We start from the raw sequence: 18,992 nt of genomic DNA, 5'->3' as shown, positions 1-18,992 counted from the left end.
GTACAGTTCGAGCCCTGGTCGTGCGGCTGCTCATCCACTCATCTGCGGGTCGCCTGTGCAGGCAGACCCTTTGCTGTTGGCCTCCACTTGCATGGGCAGACTCTGCTGCTGAGGGCCGTTTCATCCACGTTGGGCCCACGGCGTGGTTCTGCATACCTTGCCGCACGCCGTTCTGACGGGCCGAGCTGCCTCTGTCCTGTGTGCCTGCTGCTAGAGTCAGCGACCTTGCCGAGTCGCTGCCGTCATCGTTTCAGCGACCGTGCAACGATGCAAACTTCCGGGTCGCCTCTTCGCAGGCTGCCTACAGCTTATGTCCTCGGGACGTTGGCTTTTACTACCATTGTCAGGCTCCTGTATTTTGCTGAACTATAAATGAATGATTTACCAATGATGTATTCATCACGATACACCGGATGTCTACCAGGCATCCACTCACTGCATCCCTGCTACCTCACCCAGCGTGATGAACCACTGGCCTTCTGACCTCTGCCAAAGTGACTGGCGACAAATCACAAAGGGAGTCCCACAGGGTTCAATTTTGGGTCGTCTGCTATTCATTATACAGGTGAATAATTTTCCACTCAACGTTCAACAAGCAGAATTGGTACTTAACTACAGGTATCTGGAATAGATTTTCATGCGATTTCACAAAACAACGTATGAGAAGTTAAAAACTCAGGGTAAATTTTAGCCTATTCATCGAAGCTGAAAGTTTACCTTGGCGCGAGTTGTTAGTTGCCGGTATGGCGTCTCTAGGGTGCAGCTTGGTCGCTAGCTGACTCGTTCATAACCCGGTGTGCGTCGAGTACAATAACTGCATTACTACCCGCAAAATTGCTAAACTACGGATAAAACGAAAAGTCATTGCAATACTCAAGCCTGGAAACAACGCAAGTGATTTTATGAACTACAGATCAGTCTCTTTGTGGATTCATTTATACGAAATCTTGGAACAAATGATTTTACATTGGTTGTCTGATGTTATTGACCCAGTGTTCATACCAGAATAAGCAGGCTTTCAACCACGAAGAAGTTGTACTTCCCACGTATTGCACCTCACGCGGTAAATCGCTGTGGTAGCTTTTATTGATTTGACTTCAGCCTCCGACCTAGTTAATCACCGTATACTAGTCGGTAAAATGTACAGAATAACTAAGAGCTTTAAACTCACTCGGATGATTGAGTGTTTTCAACAAGAACAGACGGCATTTTGTTCAAGTTCAAGGTTAGAGGAGCAGATGGAGAAATCTAAAAAATGGCCTGTACTAGCTCCTATACTATTCAAGATCTACAGTAATGGTCATCTCTACCGGCAAGGGACAAAAAGGTTTATTTATGCAGATGATGTCGCCCTAGCAACTGAAGAGGCAACTTTAGTAGATAATGAAGAGAGACTCTCCCAAGGTGTAGAAACTGTACGCGGATTTCGCATTATTATCAGTACGATCAGTTGCGGTTGTTCACCAAATCAGATTTCAAACTAGTCACTTATTATCCAGAGGGTCACCGAAACTGAATCCATCGAAAACACAAGTCTTTGCATTCCACTTCGAAAACAGACGTGCAGCAAGAGAAGAGCAAGTACTATGGGAAGGTAAGGAAATTGAACACTGCTGCACTCCCAAATAGGAGCAATAGTTGGAACTTTTGATCGAGCACTCAACTACAGAATACACTGCTTGTGTGCCAAACAGTATTCTGCAGAAATTATTTGGAAGAATCTGGGAGATGCACTCTCGCATCTTACAAACTTCGGCTATAGCCCTTTGTCATTCAGTTGCAGAATATGTCTGCCCTGTGTACTGCAAATATAGCCGTGCAAATCATGTAGATGTCGCCTTATTTCAAACATAGAGATTCTTAACAGGTTGTCTGAGGTCTACATTACTTGAAAACGTTTACTGTCCAGCAGGTATTCCACCGCCAGATATCTGCTGTGAGTAGCATACAGATTGAAGAATTCTAAGCCACTGAATTTGAGGAACTCAAATTTGTACGGGTCTCAAACGGCGCTCCAAAGGCTCAAGTCAAGAATGAGCTTCCTTCATCCGACAGACTTCAGAATAAACTCATAACGTCCCAGTTCCGCGGGATGGAAGATATCTTCTGAAAGCTTCCCTCCAGATCACGATGGAAGTTGATCTATAAGCAAGAAGCTCAACAGGCTGTGCTCTCAAGAAGGCAGAACGAAGACCAACATGAGAAGATTTCTCTGCGACTCTGCATTACAAGAGTCTGGTGAATAAGAGACAAAGAACCATCTCCTGGTCTGCAGGTTGCGCACAGCTACGTGCTCTCCCCTGAATGTGATAGACGCCAACAGAGAAGCATGCGCATTTGCTGCGTACAAGTCACACCAAATTTAAAGTGTCTTTGTGTATCATGTAATTAGCCAATGCCACTAACTGCTCGGCGTGGTACACAATGAGACGATACTATACGCCGATAAGTGACTTGCAATACGATACAGAAGCAACACTTATCAACAACACTCATCAACGGAGCGTATAGGAACATAATTGAAGCGACTTAACTGCTTCACCCCGGGATGACAGCACATGACACCGACATGTATCTCTGTTGTATTTCCCGATGCAACACGGAGTATCCCTGTCCATGTAATGGAGTCCCGTAAAAATTTTAGTATTGATTTGCCTAACCAAAGGAATTGAGTGAAGCACATATACAGGGTGTTTCAAAAATGACCGGTATATTTGAAACGGCAATAAAAACTAAACGAGCAGCGATAGAAATACACCGTTTGTTGCAATATGCTTGGGACAACAGCACATTTTCAGGCGGACAAACTTTCGAAATTACAGTAGTTACAATTTTCAACAACAGATGGCGCTGCAAGTGATGTGAAAGATATAGAAGACAACGCAGTCTGTGGGTGCGCCATTCTGTACGTCGTCTTTCTGCTGTAAGCGTGTGCTGTTCACAACGTGCAAGTGTGCTGTAGACAACATGGTTTATTCCTTAGAACAGAGGATTTTTCTGGTGTTGGAATTCCACCGCCTAGAACACAGTGTTGTTGCAACAAGACGAAGTTTTCAATGGAGGTTTAATGTAACCAAAGGACAGAAAAGCGATATAATAAAGGATCTGTTTGAAAAATTTCAACGGACTGGGAACGTGACGGATGAACGTGCTGGAAAGGTAGGGCGACCGTGTACGGCAACCACAGAGGGCAACGCCCAGCTAGTGCAGCAGGTGATCCAACAGCGGCCTCGGGTTTCCGTTCGCCGTGTTGCAGCTGCGGTCCAAATGACGCCAACGTCCACGTATCGTCTCATGCGCCAGAGTTTACACCTCTATCCATACAAAATACAAACGCGGCAACCCCTCAGCGCCGCTACCATTGCTGCACGAGAGACATCCGCTAACGATATGGTGCACAGGATTGATGACGGCGGTATGCATGTGGGCAGCATTTGTTTTACTGACGAAGCTTATTTTTACCTGGACGGCTTCGTCAATAAACAGAACTGGCGCATATGGGGAACCGAAAAGCCCCATGTTGCAGTCCCATCGTCCCTGCATCCTCAAAAAGTACTGGTCTGGGCCGCCATTTCTTCAATCATCATCATTGGCCCATTTTTCAGATCCGAAACGATTACTGCATCACGCTATCTGGACATTCTTCGTGAATTTGTGGCGGTACAAACTGCCTTAGACGACACTGCGAACACCTCGTGGTTTATGCAAGATGGTGCCCGGCCACATCGCACGGCCGACGTCTTTAAATTCCTGAATGAATATTGCGATGATCGTTTGATTGCTTTGGGCTATCCGAAACATACAGGAGGCGGCGTGGATTGGCCTCCCTATTCGCCAGACATGAACCCCTGTGACTTCGTTCTGTGGGGACACTTGAAAGACCAGGTGTACCGCCATAATCCAGAAACAATTGAACAGCTGAAGCAGTACATCTCATCTGCATGTGAAGCCATTCCGCCAGACACGTTGTCAAAGATTTCGGGTAATTTCATTCAGAGACTACGCCATATTATTGTTACTCATGGTGGATATGTGGAAAATTTCGTACTATAGAGTTTCCCAGACCGCAGCGCCATCTGTTGTTGAAAATTGTAACTACTGTAATTTCGAAAGTTTGTCTGCCTGAAAATGTACTGTTGTCCCAAGCATATTGCAACAAACGGTGTATTTCTATCGCTGCTCGTTTAGTTTTTATTGCCGTTTCAAATATACCGGTCATTTTTGATACACCCTGTTGTAGATTCAGGAAACGTTGGGTAGGCATCACCATATTCTGGACCAGTTGTTTTAAAAGCCATTTTCTAAACCGGCCTACAACGACTTTAATTTGTATACATATTGCCGGGGAAAAAAATTAGTGCACCTGGAAAGGCGTCGTCGATTTTTATCTGATTACAGCATATGTCACCTGTAGCATATTACACTCATGCTCATAAATTAAGGATAATGCTGATACATGGTGAAACAACGCTCTGGTGGGAGGTGTGCGGGTTTAAATCACCTCGGGGTATGACCGTGCGGTGCATTTGACGTGCGGTCGTCGCACGGTGGCGCTGGCAGCAGTCCACATACGCAGAGGTGTGTTGGTGCATGTCAGAGTACGGTGCAGCGAGTAAGTGTGCAGACGTTTTCAGATTTGCTAATGGTGACTGTGTGTTGAAAGCGGCTCAAAGAACACATATTGATGAAGTTATGAGGGGTAGAATACTGGGGCGGCTGGAGGCTGCTCAAACACAGCAGGTCGTGGCACAGGCCCTCCGTGTGCACAAAGTGTGATCTCAAGATCTACATCTACATCTATACTCCGCGAGCCACCTTACGGTGTGTGGCGGAGGGTACTTATTGTACCACTATCTGATCCCCCCTTCCCTGTTCCATTCACGAATTGTGCGTGGGAAGAACGACTGCTTGTAAGTCTCCGTATTTGCTCTAATTTCTCGGATCTTTTCGTTGTGATCATTACGCGAGATATATGTGGGCGGTAGTAATATGTTGCCCATCTCTTCCCGGAATGTGCTCTCTCGTAATTTCGATAATAAACCTCTCCGTATTGCGTAACGCCTTTCTTGAAGTGTCCGCCACTGGAGCTTGTTCAGCATCTCCGTAACGCTCTCGCGCTGACTAAATGTCCCCATGACGAATCGCGCTGCTTTTCGCTGGATCATGTCTATCTCTTCTATTAATCCAACCTGGTAAGGGTCCCATACTGATGAGCAATACTCAAGAATCGGACGAACAAGCGTTTTGTAAGCTACTTCTTTCGTCGATGAGTCACATTTTCTTAGAATTCTTCCTATGAATCTCAACCTGGCGCCTGCTTTTCCCACTATTTGTTTTATGTGATCATTCCACTTCAGATCGCTCCGGATAGTAACTCCTAAGTATTTTACGGTCGTTACCGCTTCCAATGATTTACCACCTATGGCATAATCGTACTGGAATGGATTTCTGCCCCTATGTATGCGCATTATATTACATTTATCTACGTTTAGGAAAAGCTGCCAGCTGTCGCACCATGCATTAATCCTCTGCAGGTCTTCCTGGAGTACGTACGAGTCTTCTGATGTTGCTACTTTCTTGTAGACAACCGTGTCATCTGCAAATAGCCTCACGGAGCTACCGATGTTGTCAACTAAGTCATTTATGTATATTGTAAACAATAAAGGTCCTATCACGCTTCCTTGCGGTACTCCCGAAATTACCTCTACATCTGCAGATTTTGAACCGTTAAGAATGACATGTTGTGTTCTTTCTTCTAGGAAATCCTGAATCCAATCACAAACCTGGTCCGATATTCCGTAAGCTCGTATTTTTTTCACTAAACGTAAGTGCGGAACCGTATCAAATGCCTTCCTGAAGTCCAGGAATACGGCATCAATCTGCTCGCCAGTGTCTACGGCACTGTGAATTTCTTGGGCAAATAGGGCGAGCTGAGTTTCACATGATCTCTGTTTGCGGAATCCATGTTGGTTATGATGAAGGAGATTTGTATTATCTAAGAACGTCATAATACGAGAACACAAAACAATTTCCATTATTCTACAACAGATTGACGTAAGCGAAATAGGCCTATAATTATTCGCATCTGATTTATGACCCTTCTTGAAAATGGGAACGACCTGCGCTTTCTTCCAGTCGCTAGGTACTTTACGTTCTTCCAGCGATCTACGAGAAATTGCTGATAGAAAGGGGGCAAGTTCTTTAGCATAATCACTGTAGAATCTTAAGGGTATCTCGTCTGGTCCGGATGCTTTTCCGCTACTAAGTGATAGCAGTTGTTTTTCAATTCCGATATCGTTTATTTCAATATTTTCCATTTTGGCGTCCGTGCGACGGCTGAAGTCAGGGACCGTGTTATGATTTTCCGCAGTGAAACAGTTTCGGAACACTGAATTCAGTATTTCTGTCTTTCTTCGGCAACGATTCCAGCAGACAGGAAACGTGTCCAGGCGCCACAGTAAAGGACGTCCACAGTCTACAACACCACAAGAAGAGCGATATCTCACCATCAGTCCCTGTAGACGGCCACGGAGTACTACAGGTAGCCTTGCTTGGGATCTTACCGTAGCCACTGGAACTGTTGTCTCCAGACACACAGTCTACAGACAACTTAAACATGGTTTATTCGCCCGGAGACCTGAAAAGTGCATTCCACTGACCCCTGGTCACAGAAGAGCCCGTAAAGCCTGGTGTCAGGAACAAAGTACATGGTTATTGAAACTGTGGTCCCAGGTTATGTTCTCGAACGAGTCCAAGTATAGTCTGAGCAGTGATTCTCGCCGGGTTTTCATCTGGCGTGAACCAGGAACCAAATACCAACTCCTTAATGTCCTTGAAAGGGAACTATATGGAGGTCGTGGTTTGATGGTGTGGGTGGGATTATGATTGGTGCACTTACACCTCTGCATGTCTTTGACAGAGAAACTGTAACAGGTCAGGTGTACGGGGACGTAATTTTGCACCAGTACGTCCGCCTTTTCAGGGGTGCAGTGGTTCCTACCTTCCTCCTGATGGATGATAACGCACGGCCCCACCGAGACACTTCAGGAGCTCCGACAGGCTCTGGTGGAAGAATGGGAGGCTATACCCCAGTAGCTGCTCGATCACCTGATCCAGAGTATGCCAACCCGTTGTGCGGCTTGTGTACATGTGCATGGTGATCATATCCCATACTGATGTCGGAGTACACGCGCAGGAAACAGTGGCGTTCCGTAGCACATGTGTTTCGGGACGGTTTTCTCAACTTATCACCAATACCGTGGACTTACAGATCTGTGTCGTATGTGTTCCCTACGTGCCTATGCTATTAGCGCCAGTTTTGTGTAGTGCCACGTTGTGTGGCACCACATTCTGCAATTATCCTTAATGTATGTTCATGAGTATAGATGAACTGACAATGGTTTCAACGTCGCCCGCCAACTCGTGCTTCCTACAGCCCACTAAGCGAGTTTGAAAGAGGTCAGATTGTGGCCTTCCGAGTGGCGTGATGGTCCTGTCGGAGAATTTCCATACAAGTTGGGCATGCTGCGTCAGTCGTGCAACGATGCTGGTATTAGGGTTCACGTCAACATTCTTACACTCACAGGCGAGGTTCTGGACTTCCACACAGCACAGACAGCAGCCAGGACTGTCGTATGTAAGGGCAGGAGTGGCTGATCGTAAGAGGGCTTGTAAGTCCACACGCGTCAAAAGGGACTTTTGCGAACCGATTATTAACTGTGAGACTAAGGGCACGCAACCTCTAGCCTGTCTTCCATTTGCGCCACACCATCGACGTGCACTGCCCGACGGGTGTCATCAAAGAGTCACTTGGAAGATGGAACAGCGCGCCGTGGTCTTCAGTGATGAAAGCAGATTCTATCTGCACGCAAGTGATAGTCATTTACGTGTACGATGCAGACCTGGTAAGTGCTGTTTTGTAGAGTGCATTCGTCCAAGACTCGCTGGCTCCACCCCATGCCTTGTGGACGGCGGCGCAGTAAGCTAAAACTCTCGTTCATCTTTGGTATTCCTGGAGGTGATGCTAAACAGCACTCAGTCCATACAGTACGTTGTTAGACCCGATCTTTTGCCGTTCTTGCAACAGAAAGGTAACGTGTTGTTCAAAAGGATAATTCCCGTCCACACACTGCCTGTTGATCTCAACCTGCTCTGCAAGATGTGCAACAACTTCCCTGTCCAATACAGTCTCCGAACTTCTTTTTCTTTATTGTTATTTTGAAACCCTTACAAAAAAAGGTAGGTCGGCATAGAGAACACATACAGCCCGCTGCCGCGCCTGTACTCCCACATCCCACCCACTCTCCATCTCTCCACACTCCATACCCTTGCCCAAGGTGGCTTCCGCCAACTCCCTCTCCCTGATGATGCCCTCATCCCCTCCATCCACCCCTCCTACCAAGTTTGATCCTCCCATTCCTCCCCCCGTGTTTTTCCTCCAAGGACCCTCTTCCCCTTCCCTCCCTCCTCTCTTCCTCTCTCCCTCCCCTCGCCCCCGCCGGGCTACCATCCTGTACCCTCTCCCCTCTCCCCTCCCCCTCCCTTCTCCTCTCCCACTGGCATCAACCCCCTCCCCCTCTCCCTCCTACCATCACCTCTTCCCTCTGGCAGGCCCCCGTGTGAACGGTGCATCTTCGTGCACCGCAGGTCGTCGCCAGTGCTCGTGTTTGTCTTCTCGTCGGTGTTTCAGTGCCTCTCCGTTCGTGCTCCTCCGTTCTCTGTCTTCTCCGTTGTGTACAGTGATGAACGTTTTTATCCAAACAGTCGCCCGTGAACGGCTTCATTTATTTTACTATGTCTGTCTCCCGTTTTCATCAACTATGTTTGTTTGATTTTCTGCCTTCCTGTTTATAGTACGTGTTCTCTATGGCCGAAGAGCGGCGTAGATAGGCCGCTGCCGGCCTACCTTTTCTGTAAAGGTTTCAAAATAACAATAAAGGGAAAAAAAACTCTCCGGACTTGTCTCCAATCGAGCACGGTTTCATACACGATGGGACCAGAGGCGACTCGTGCATCTCATTAAACAACAACTCTTATAGAACTACGCGAACAGGTCCAAGAGACGTGGCGTATCGTATCCCTGGATAGTATTCGCTATCTGTACTATCGACTGGATGCCAGAGTCACTGACTGCATTGCTGTCCATGGGTGTATCGGCATGGGTCGGTACCCCGTACCACAGAAGCGCTTCTGCTGTTGTACTGTAAACGTAATGATTCTTTTATTCCAAGTGCACTGTTGCAATAATAAATCTTGAGTGAATTGGTTAGCTGTTAAAGGGTGCAGTATCGTTTTCCAGCAGAGTATTTCTGCTCCTGTGACTGCCATACTCTTCATTTAGGTGTCTAAATATGTTTTTAAGGGTAAGGATTCGATTAAGATGGTTTGTGAAGCTGACTGGCTACTAATTATTAAAGAAAACCAGTGCTGAAAGTTTTACAAGACTCGTCCATTACAGGCCGTAACCCACAATTTAAAAACTGCCCTTCTTGACTCTAATACTTATGCTGATACGCCCTGAGAACTGGAATGTTCATTTCGTAAAGATAATTTTCTTTGCTACAGGTAAGTTGACGTTGATGAAAACAAATGATCAAAAAAGGATGGGAATGAGACTGGCAACTGTTCGTCAAGAAAATCCGAATATTTCATTTGACGTGGAGAAGTACGGTATTTGTCAGGCTGTAGACAGTAACAAGGCAGTTACCACAGGTAACGGGAGAAAAAGAGAACAAGAAGCAGCCGCATAAGAGAAAACATAGTTGCAAGAAAGATGAATGGTGTAACTTCTGACGATGTGTTCTGTGTTTCATGATGATGTGGTTGTGTATTACGTGACAAACCAGGGCTATAAAACGTATACTTCAAATCTCGAAATCTTCAGGAAAACAAGAACATCTGCTGTAGTCGAGAGCCCCCTTCAACAGTTGTGTGGCCAACACATGTTCGATGCCCTGTCTGTGGACATCAGTCATAATGGTGTCCGGGACAAGCTTCGTATAAGTGAATCTGAACGAGCAAAAAAATTTTTATCTGCAGCTATCTGTTTTCAAAGTGACGTTTAAACTAGTGCTGTAGATTTGGAACCAGACACACTAGTGTTTGGTGGAGATTTAATGTACCACAAAGTTTGTTCGGAAGCATATTTAAGACGATATGAATTTTCTATGGAAAATGTTAAAGAACAGAAAACTACCTCACCAAAAGACGTGGCATTTGAAAAAGGAATAAAAATTATAAGCCCTAAACTTATAGATGGATATGGCTTCACACTAATGAAATGCGGGAATTGCTAAATGAATTGGAATTCGAAACAGCAAAGTAAAACTAAGACTTCAAAGACATTGCGAGAATGAAATAATCTTCAGTTCCTCTGATAGTAAAAATGAATCATTGATGATTTTATCGTCAGAAATGGGGAGTGATTTAGTCAAACGTATTCGAAAAGCAGATAACATCAAACCTACTGTAAAAGTAACCAGAACGCCTTTACTGAATTTAAACTTTGGACTTGCTAGTAAATTTAGCAATTCATATGAACTAAAGACTTCATGGATGGTTCCTGGGGTGCGTGAAGAGATGTTAACATTTTTGTCTCGATTTTTAAGCAATGAAAAAAGTTTTGCATTTATGAAGTACTATGAATGAAGAATATTCCGATCCAGATCAGTAAATCATGGACACACAACGATGGGTGACGAATGGGATGTTGAACTTGGCGCAACCTATCATAATAGGGAAATGGCTTTATCAGGTACAGTAATACAGCAAATATTATATTACTCCATTTATCGCGGCATGAAACAAGCACCTCTGATTCTTAGAGTTCAGTTTCGGTAAGTATAAAAGTCGAGAGTTAATTACTTTTATGAACAAAGCATTAGTTTCTGTGAGCTACAACGAAGTGTTGCGTAAAAGACAGGAATCAGCAGCATAAACTAAATAGGCAAGTGGACACGATAACACACCTTTGGCAAACCAATTTGATACAACTTTACCATTGCAGCCATTGGCTGTTCTGATCATAGATTTGCTTCAGGTATATCTGGTTCTCGTGATGACATGGCACAGTGTTCTATTCCAAGCGTGTCTGGATAGCACCAAATTTCCAGCCAAACCAAAGGTATCTGAAACTAATTTAATCCATCGAAGTCATTGTTTACAAAAGGAATTACATGTAAAGGGTCCTACATTACAAGCGTCCAGTCAGAAAGTCATGGTTTCCGAAAGTTTCAAAGTTGAGGAAGGCCTGCTTTGTAATGAGGTCGCTAAAGTGATACATGCTGAAACTATGTTTGTGATCAGTTTAATTAAACATGTAATACACGAAGAAAGTACTGACAGTATAATTGTTTCAACATGGGCTGAATGTCGTTTCCTCATCTCAAGCGCGACACCGCCTCTCATGCATGTGGAATTCCTTCCATTCGTTGCCAAGCCTGTTACAGAATATGTTGCAGTATTTTTAACACTGAATAATTTGCAGAATATTTGCTCGCAGCTGAAACAACAAGCTTGACCGGTATTCTCAGACCAGGGCGCTTTCCATATCATTTCTGATATGATAAACAGTCCGTCTCCATTTCCTGGCATAATTACCATGATCGGAAACTTCATTATGTAAAGGTTTTCATGAACAGTACTGGAAAGTTTCTACAAGGAAGTGGTGCAAAGGAAGCACTAACTGAGTGCGAGCTATCTGGTGAAAACCGACCGAATCAGGAATGAATGGAACCCATTTAGCAGATCTCTTAAGGGCTTACTGAGACTTGCAGAAGATATAATGAAGATGAAACCTCCAATGTTTTGGAAGTATAATACATAGGAAAAATATGAGATGACCCTTCAAGATGCCCAGGAAATAAAATTAATTATTTCAAATAAGAATGTGAATACAAGCCCCACCGAGTTTAATGAACTCTTACAGTCAGTAGAAGTTTACAAAGACTTTCCGAAATTTAGTAGAGAACGTACTTTGAACTAAAAGGGTAGGTACCATGATGTATTAGTTTACCTTCTAGACTTGTTGGAGTTTCTTATAGCAACTGACAGAAACGTTGGTAGGGACAGCTACCTTCGAGTTATTCAGTAACTTCTACCTGTATTTCCCGTGAATTTGACAGCATAAACTATTTACGACATGCATCATGGCACATGAAAAAATGAGATAGATAGATGAAGAGCACCCTGAAGTATATCAAAAATTTAAAGCAGGTCATTTTGTAGTTAGGCAAACCAAACAACCTTTTACTACTGCCGTTTTACCACACATGAAATTAGAACAAATTATGCAACGATCTCAGAAGAGTGTTAAGGGAATAATAGGACAAACAAGGCAACAAATGTACGTGATGGAATGGAAATTTGTGTATCTCTTAGTGCTAGGAATAAGCATTTTTCTATTTTTATTTTTTTAAGAAGTACTTGGTACTGTAGGTACTGGTAACAGTGAGGTAACTCTTCATCATGAATTGTCAGGAAATCGGAGTACCAAATGTTCAGATGCGTTAATCTACTCCGCGAATTTATGAATCCTGGAGGCATCACCGACGCGAGGGCAGGGTGACAGGTCTTCTGTCTCCGAGCTATCGACCAACACTTCTACTTCCAATCTCGCACACAGACCTCATCTCACAACAATGCTTAGAATCGCGCTCCCGTGTTTCGCCCTCAGATTGTTACTATCGATATCTGGGTGCTTGCACAATGCAAAGAATAGCATTAAGTTGGATATATTGTTTTATGTAATGGAGAGTTCTGACACACTCCTTACAAAGTACGTGTTTGTTGATCTCTTCACATGTTAGTGGGAGTGATTCTGGTTGGATGGAGGTACAGTTCTGTACTGGAAATCTTGTCACAGGTTCAGGGCAGTTAAGGAGGTCGGAGAAATAACGTGCCAGTTCTTGACAATTCTCTTGATTAGTTAGTGCTAGTTTTCCATCTGGTTTCCTGAAGCACAAATTTTGAGCCGTGTACCAGCAGATCTTCCTTGAGGAGGTCCTGTCGAATTCTCTCGTGGCGTGGTTGCTGAAGTTTACCTCTATAGCATCCAGTTACTCCTTCATGTACTTTCGCTTCGTTTGCTAATAAGTTCAGCAGCCTGTTTTCTTGATTCTTGGATACAACAGACGCTTTCTGGCGATTTTTTGCTACTGTAGTCTGTAATTTTTTTCTCCTTATCTCGTGATTCTGTAGCTCTCAATTCGTTCGAGCAATCAATCATTCATGATAGGAAACACAGTCATAGCTCAGTCACTCCAAAATGATTCTGAAATTTTACTTGTTAGAATGAAATCAGGCGATGATTCTTCTTCTCTGCAGGCTCGTGCTTTGCGGCAGTCTGCTAATCTGTACAAATAAAATGCCTCGTAATTTTGGGAGCGTTGTATAATCAGTCGGGAAACCTCAGATCAAGCGGATATTTGGCTTTGATGAAGTTTAACCTTCCGAAGAAGTAATGGAGCTCTTGGATTATTAAATGCAGGTTCATATCCAGTCTTTCGGAAGTCCCTTCTGATTAACAACTAAGCAATATATCGATAAATATCATTAATTCCCAAATGTCACATGCACACCTTTTTTTGAAGGAGCAATATATATATTTCCTTTTTAATCGTACAGTTCGTATCAGTTATCTTCTGTGATAAATCTCAATAATCAAATTACAGTTCTTCCAAACCAAGCTCATGCTAATCGGCACGAAGACAATCTCGGAAGCTCCCTTTCTCTTTTTTCTAACAACCACCAGAGAGAGTACTACCAAGAATACTTATGCGCTCATGGCATAGCTATTGTATGAAACTATTTTGCGCATGGATTCTGCGAGTATGAAGATAGAAAATTTGTAAACGTCATTCAAGGGTAGAATTGTATCAGAATAATTTATCGAATATAAAGAGATATTACAAGTCCTGAAAAGCTAGTTTCCGTATTTCCAGTGTCTTTTCACACTCTGAGTCCCACAAAAAGGTGTTTAGTATTCTTTTTCCGTGGTATTAGTTCTTTTGCTTTTTGTATGATCTTCCTAGTCTTCCCATGTATTTGCTGGTTAGTAGCGCCACCTTCAGAAGAGCTCATGACTGCAACAGAAACAGAAACAGCAACGTGATTCGTGCTCTCTTGTTGCTTGTGGTGTAACGAGTTGCGTCGTGTATCACGTCGCATCATCTATCACCTCAGTGGGAACACGGGTGTTGCACCGATAATCGCCACGTCTCCCAACCTTTACTGTAACGTATCGCATCCCATATCGTACCGTCTCAGTTTGAACCGCGTCTTAGTAGAAATGATAATGCTTATAGTATCAATCTGATTGGAGTACTTTTGTTAAAGTTTGTGATATCCTGTACGTTATAATGTATGTTTCTGACAGGATTAAATAAATAAATAAATAAACAAATAAAATTGCTAATGGGTGGGAATATGCAGTAAGATCTTTGATTATTATTATTGTTATTATTATTATTATTACTATTAATACGCCAATTTCAAAATCTTTGATAAATGTCTAAGAATGGCATAGGTTAACTTTTAATGTTCTTCAGAAGGTGGTTTTTTCTCTATAAAAATCACCCGAAATTAATTTATTACTAAGCAAACACGAAAATAAAGTAGTGACGAACAGATCACTGACATAATCATAAAATACAGTTGAATATGACTTTGTAGGTTTTCTGCTCGCCAGCGACGCTCACAGAAGGGGCTGGACGTGTGTGATCACTCACCCAGACGGCAGTGGTACTTCTTGAGGTCCAGCACGCGGATCTCTGCCACCGTCTCATCACGCTGCAGCTCGCGCACCAGATGCTGTCCCAGAAAGCCGCTGCCTCCTGTAACACACAGGCGGCACTTCCGAAACTCTTTGAAAGCAGTACCAAAATAAAATGAAAATCATGTCAGTTCCAACTGTTCGTTTGCGCCTCCTGAAGCAATCTACAGAATGCTTTCATACGAGTCTGCATCACACGTACAGGTAAAATTGCAGTCAACCGCTGACAGTGAAATGATGTAATAAATTCAAGACAATAACACCCCATTCAAGCCACACACAAATTATTGACTTTAATACACAACATTGTTTTCTATCTCTTATTTGTCACTTTTTAAACGATTCAGTTTGAAACAAGCTCACCTTACAAAAATTAGTCACGCCAAGGAAAATCGTAACAAGCATCACTTCACACAGCGCATTTCCATCCCTGGACTTGACACCCGCCCGAATTCGTTTGGGAACTGAGTTCACAAGGTTATGTAGTTACGACGCATCCAGGTTAAACCACTCACTGAGGACCTGACCTTGCAGTTCCACAAATTGCGGGAATACTGACGATGGCGTTTGATCCGCTGTTTCAATGTGCCCCACAGACATTCTATTGAGTGACTTCGCAGGCCAGTCGAGATGTAATAGGGCGGGAGAGTGTTTAGAAAACCAGTCGCGGATTTTTCCAGCCCGATGGACTCTGCTGGTGTCTTGAAAAACAGTAGTATCAATAAGATACTCATCATGCAAATGTTCACTGAAAGGCAACACATCATTCAGAACGTTTATATTGTATAACCACGTTCAAGCTAGTGGTCACCACAGCAAGCGGGCCCAATGCATGTTAATAAAACATCCACAAAATTGCACACATTTAGGATGAAATGCTTCATTTGAGCTCCGGTGCACTCTAAGACATGCAAAAACATGATTCGGCAGCCCACATTACGGTCTGCCATTCAGTTCCCGTCCACGTTCGATGATTTCTAATTAACTATAGATGTGCAGTTTCATGTGCGTGTGTGAGCAATCGCCTCTTGCGACGTGACCGACTCCGAATGCTCATTGTACGCAGTTCGGGTCGCAATGTTGTCCCTCTAACAGGTGGGGATGGACCTCCATCCACTGGCTGCAGCAATTCCTCTCGAATTTGAAAGCGATTTTGATTCACAAGCCGTGAAAAGTGTCCCAGGTCTCTCTCAGTCAGGATATTTATCCGCCCTGAATTCTGACGCCGTGTTTCGCGGCCATGTGTCTTAAAACACTATTTGGAGGCACGAGGAACAGTCCGTCGCGAAACACCAACAAATGCGACATCTTCACATACAGTACGGCCATGGGCACGGCTAAGCACGATTGCCCCTTTCTGCCAGTCTGTCACGTCCTTACATCTATCCATTTTCACGTACAATGTCTGCTTAAAACACAAATAGCTCACCGATTGCTACTACCTTTTGCTCATGTATAGGCAGTGCGCGCTTGGTTGAGCACGTGACTCGATCGCTGCGCCATCTGTGAAGGCTTAACGATTCACACGCGTGTGCCCAATTGGACTTTCTTTTTTGGTGAGCTAATCGTAATATCTGCGCGAACGTTCTGTAGACGTAACAAATAGTACCTCCCATTAGCGGCGTGGGGCACTATTTACGTAAATGAATTTTGTTTTGTACACGGAAAGCTGCTTTATTTCTTATTACTTTTATGATTCATTTTCTTAAAGGCTTAAATAAAAAAATGCAAATAGTAGAGTGTGACATATAAAATACAATACATATACAAAAAATTTTGCTAATGTTCGAAGAGAACAGCACTGGGTAGTCCACGACGTGAGACAAGAAGATGGGATCTCGCTACTATTATTCAATATAGTCTTAGACAAAGTAATGAAAGAATGGGAAATGGAACTAAGAAAGTAAAACATTTAGAAGCCAATCGAAACTAGGAAGAGGTCAAGGAAAATTGAGATGACTTAGCGATTATAACCGACAGTGAAGAAACAACAGTAAAACAAATCGAGGTCCTCAAAGAATCGGCAGAGAAGGTTAGCCAGCAAAACTCCTTTAAGAAGACTGAATTCATGTGTTCCAAATTACATATTCCGAAACTTAAAACACATTATGGTGAAATCAACAGAGTCAAACATTTTAAGTATCACGATGAACCTATTGAACCAACAGGATTTGAAAACATAACACAAAAAAACAGAGTGCAGACAGTCAATAAAGCGTCGTATAACAAAAAAATGCCTGTCCAAAGGCACTATAATCAGACACTACAATACAGTAATCAAATCGACAGTCACATATGCAAGAGAAACACTCTCACTGAATTGAAAATTAGATTAACAAGAAGTCAAGAAAGTAGAGAGAAAGATTATTAGAAAAATTCTGGGAGCACGATACACACAAGACGGATGCAGACTGCAAACCACCGAGACATCAGTAAAAGTATCAAAGATCGAAATCGACATCGGAAAGAGACGGATTATCTGGAAACAGACTAACTAAACGTCTTTTGGACTAGGAAACTTCATTCAAAGCATCAGTACCCTGTGTAACTGAAGGTAGAAGCATTTGACAAAAATAAAAATTGACTCAATAAACACATCACACAGGGATACATCCAGAAGCAAAATTGATAACTGGAAGTTTACACCTGAGACGGAACCAAACCCACACCGCCCATAGCGGACCGAAGAAAGAAGGCCTTCGGGGAGAAAATGAAGAAATATAGGAAAAATAAGAACCTGAAGAAAGGTGAAAATCACCTGCTTATCTTTCTCCAATGGGACATTAGCTAAATTTATACGCATGCCTATATCAGTTCCTTTGGCGCTTCAGTGTATGTTACAAATGTGAAAGTTAGTGTGTATGTTTCTTGCTCTTTCACGCTGAAACGGCTTAACGTATTCGAAAGAAATTTAGAATAGAATCGGTTTATACTCTGAATTAACAATTAACGCTCAGGGTAGTTTTAAAAGTGTTTACCACAAGTTATTTATTGGTTTGAAGAATATAACTTGAAATATGCAACAATAATTACTCTTAGTGCTATTTACTCTTTGTGAAAATGCTTTTATTGTCTAATGTATCCTACATAATAATACTCAACGTATGATGCAATGCTTGTAATACACTCCTCAAAGTGCTTAATCCATAATTCCATACAAACCAGTTGCAGTTTAGGCACTGTGCGGCAGGCGTATGCTGTGTGGCTTCTGAGACGACAGAAGATTCTCAACGACGGTGTCATTTAAATGCTGCACGACAAATAGATGTCGTGCCTTTACATGTAGAACGCGGTAGACTTTTAGTGAGGCTGGATTTGATTACGATATGCGAGCATATCCGCTGTAGCAGCCGCGCACGTGAGGGCAGACTACGTTCTTGCGCGTACAAATATTATAAAATATGCGCTGCACCGAACTTTCTTCGACGAGTTAATATGTTTGCTACTCCCTCACGTTGGAGCGGCTGGACGCAACTGGATGAACTTCGGAATGGAGATAGCCTGTACCCTGAAATAACACAAAGGCTATCTTTTATTCAGAAAACAGTCACCGTTACCGTGGGATGGTCAACGTGGCTGCTCCTCCCTTGGGATGGGTATCGTGACTCAAAGATCATCCATGACAGTTAGTTATCAAATGAATGCATTAAGTTTAGCGAAGAAATTAGTTTTTAACTGTTTCGACAAATGAAATTATTGGCACCACGAACCTATCATCCCAACAAACTTGCCTTTCCAGTTAAACACTTGCAGTTTCCTTTGAAAGTGACCTTCTCCATCGTGACAAGGACATACGTTGAAAGTGTTCTGTCACCGCCAGACACCACACTCGCTAGGTGGTAGCCTTTAAATCGGCCGCGGTCCGTTAGTATACGTCGGACCCGCGTGTCGCCACTGTCAGTGATTGCAGACCGAGCGCCGCCACACGGCAGGTCTAGAGACACTTCCTAGCACTCGCTCCAGTGGTACAACCGACTTTGCTAGCGATGGTTCACTGACAAAATACGCTCTCATTTGCCGAGACGATAGTTAGCATAGCCTTCAGCTACGTCATTTGCTACGACCTAGCAAGGCGCCATTACCAGTTACTATTGAGATTATGAATAATGTACCATCAAGAGCGATGTTCACCATTTATGGATTAAAGTTAAGTATTCCAGCAGCAACGTACGTTTTTTTGCTAAAGTCCAATTTCCTTGACCTGTTCCAGACCTCACGCCAG

The 18,992-nt window shown here is 43.4% G+C and overlaps 1 protein-coding gene across 1 annotated transcript in view; it reads right to left on the bottom strand.

Moving 5' to 3' along the window:
• The window catches only part of LOC126140737 (3 beta-hydroxysteroid dehydrogenase/Delta 5-->4-isomerase type 1), a 108,601-nt gene extending 90,052 nt beyond the window's left edge, over window positions 1-18,549 (bottom strand). The window contains exons 1-2 of the mRNA XM_049915238.1: window positions 18,498-18,549; window positions 14,727-14,861 (exon numbers count right to left, since the gene is read on the bottom strand). Coding sequence (XP_049771195.1) covers window positions 14,727-14,861; window positions 18,498-18,549 — 187 coding nt within the window. The remainder of the gene's footprint in view (window positions 1-14,726; window positions 14,862-18,497) is intronic.
• Between the last annotated feature and the right edge of the window lie 443 nt (window positions 18,550-18,992).

Source organism: Schistocerca cancellata, chromosome 1, assembly GCF_023864275.1.
Source record: "Schistocerca cancellata isolate TAMUIC-IGC-003103 chromosome 1, iqSchCanc2.1, whole genome shotgun sequence".
Classification (NCBI taxonomy): domain Eukaryota; kingdom Metazoa; phylum Arthropoda; class Insecta; order Orthoptera; family Acrididae; genus Schistocerca; species Schistocerca cancellata.
This window is presented reverse-complemented; position numbering and strand designations above follow the sequence as displayed.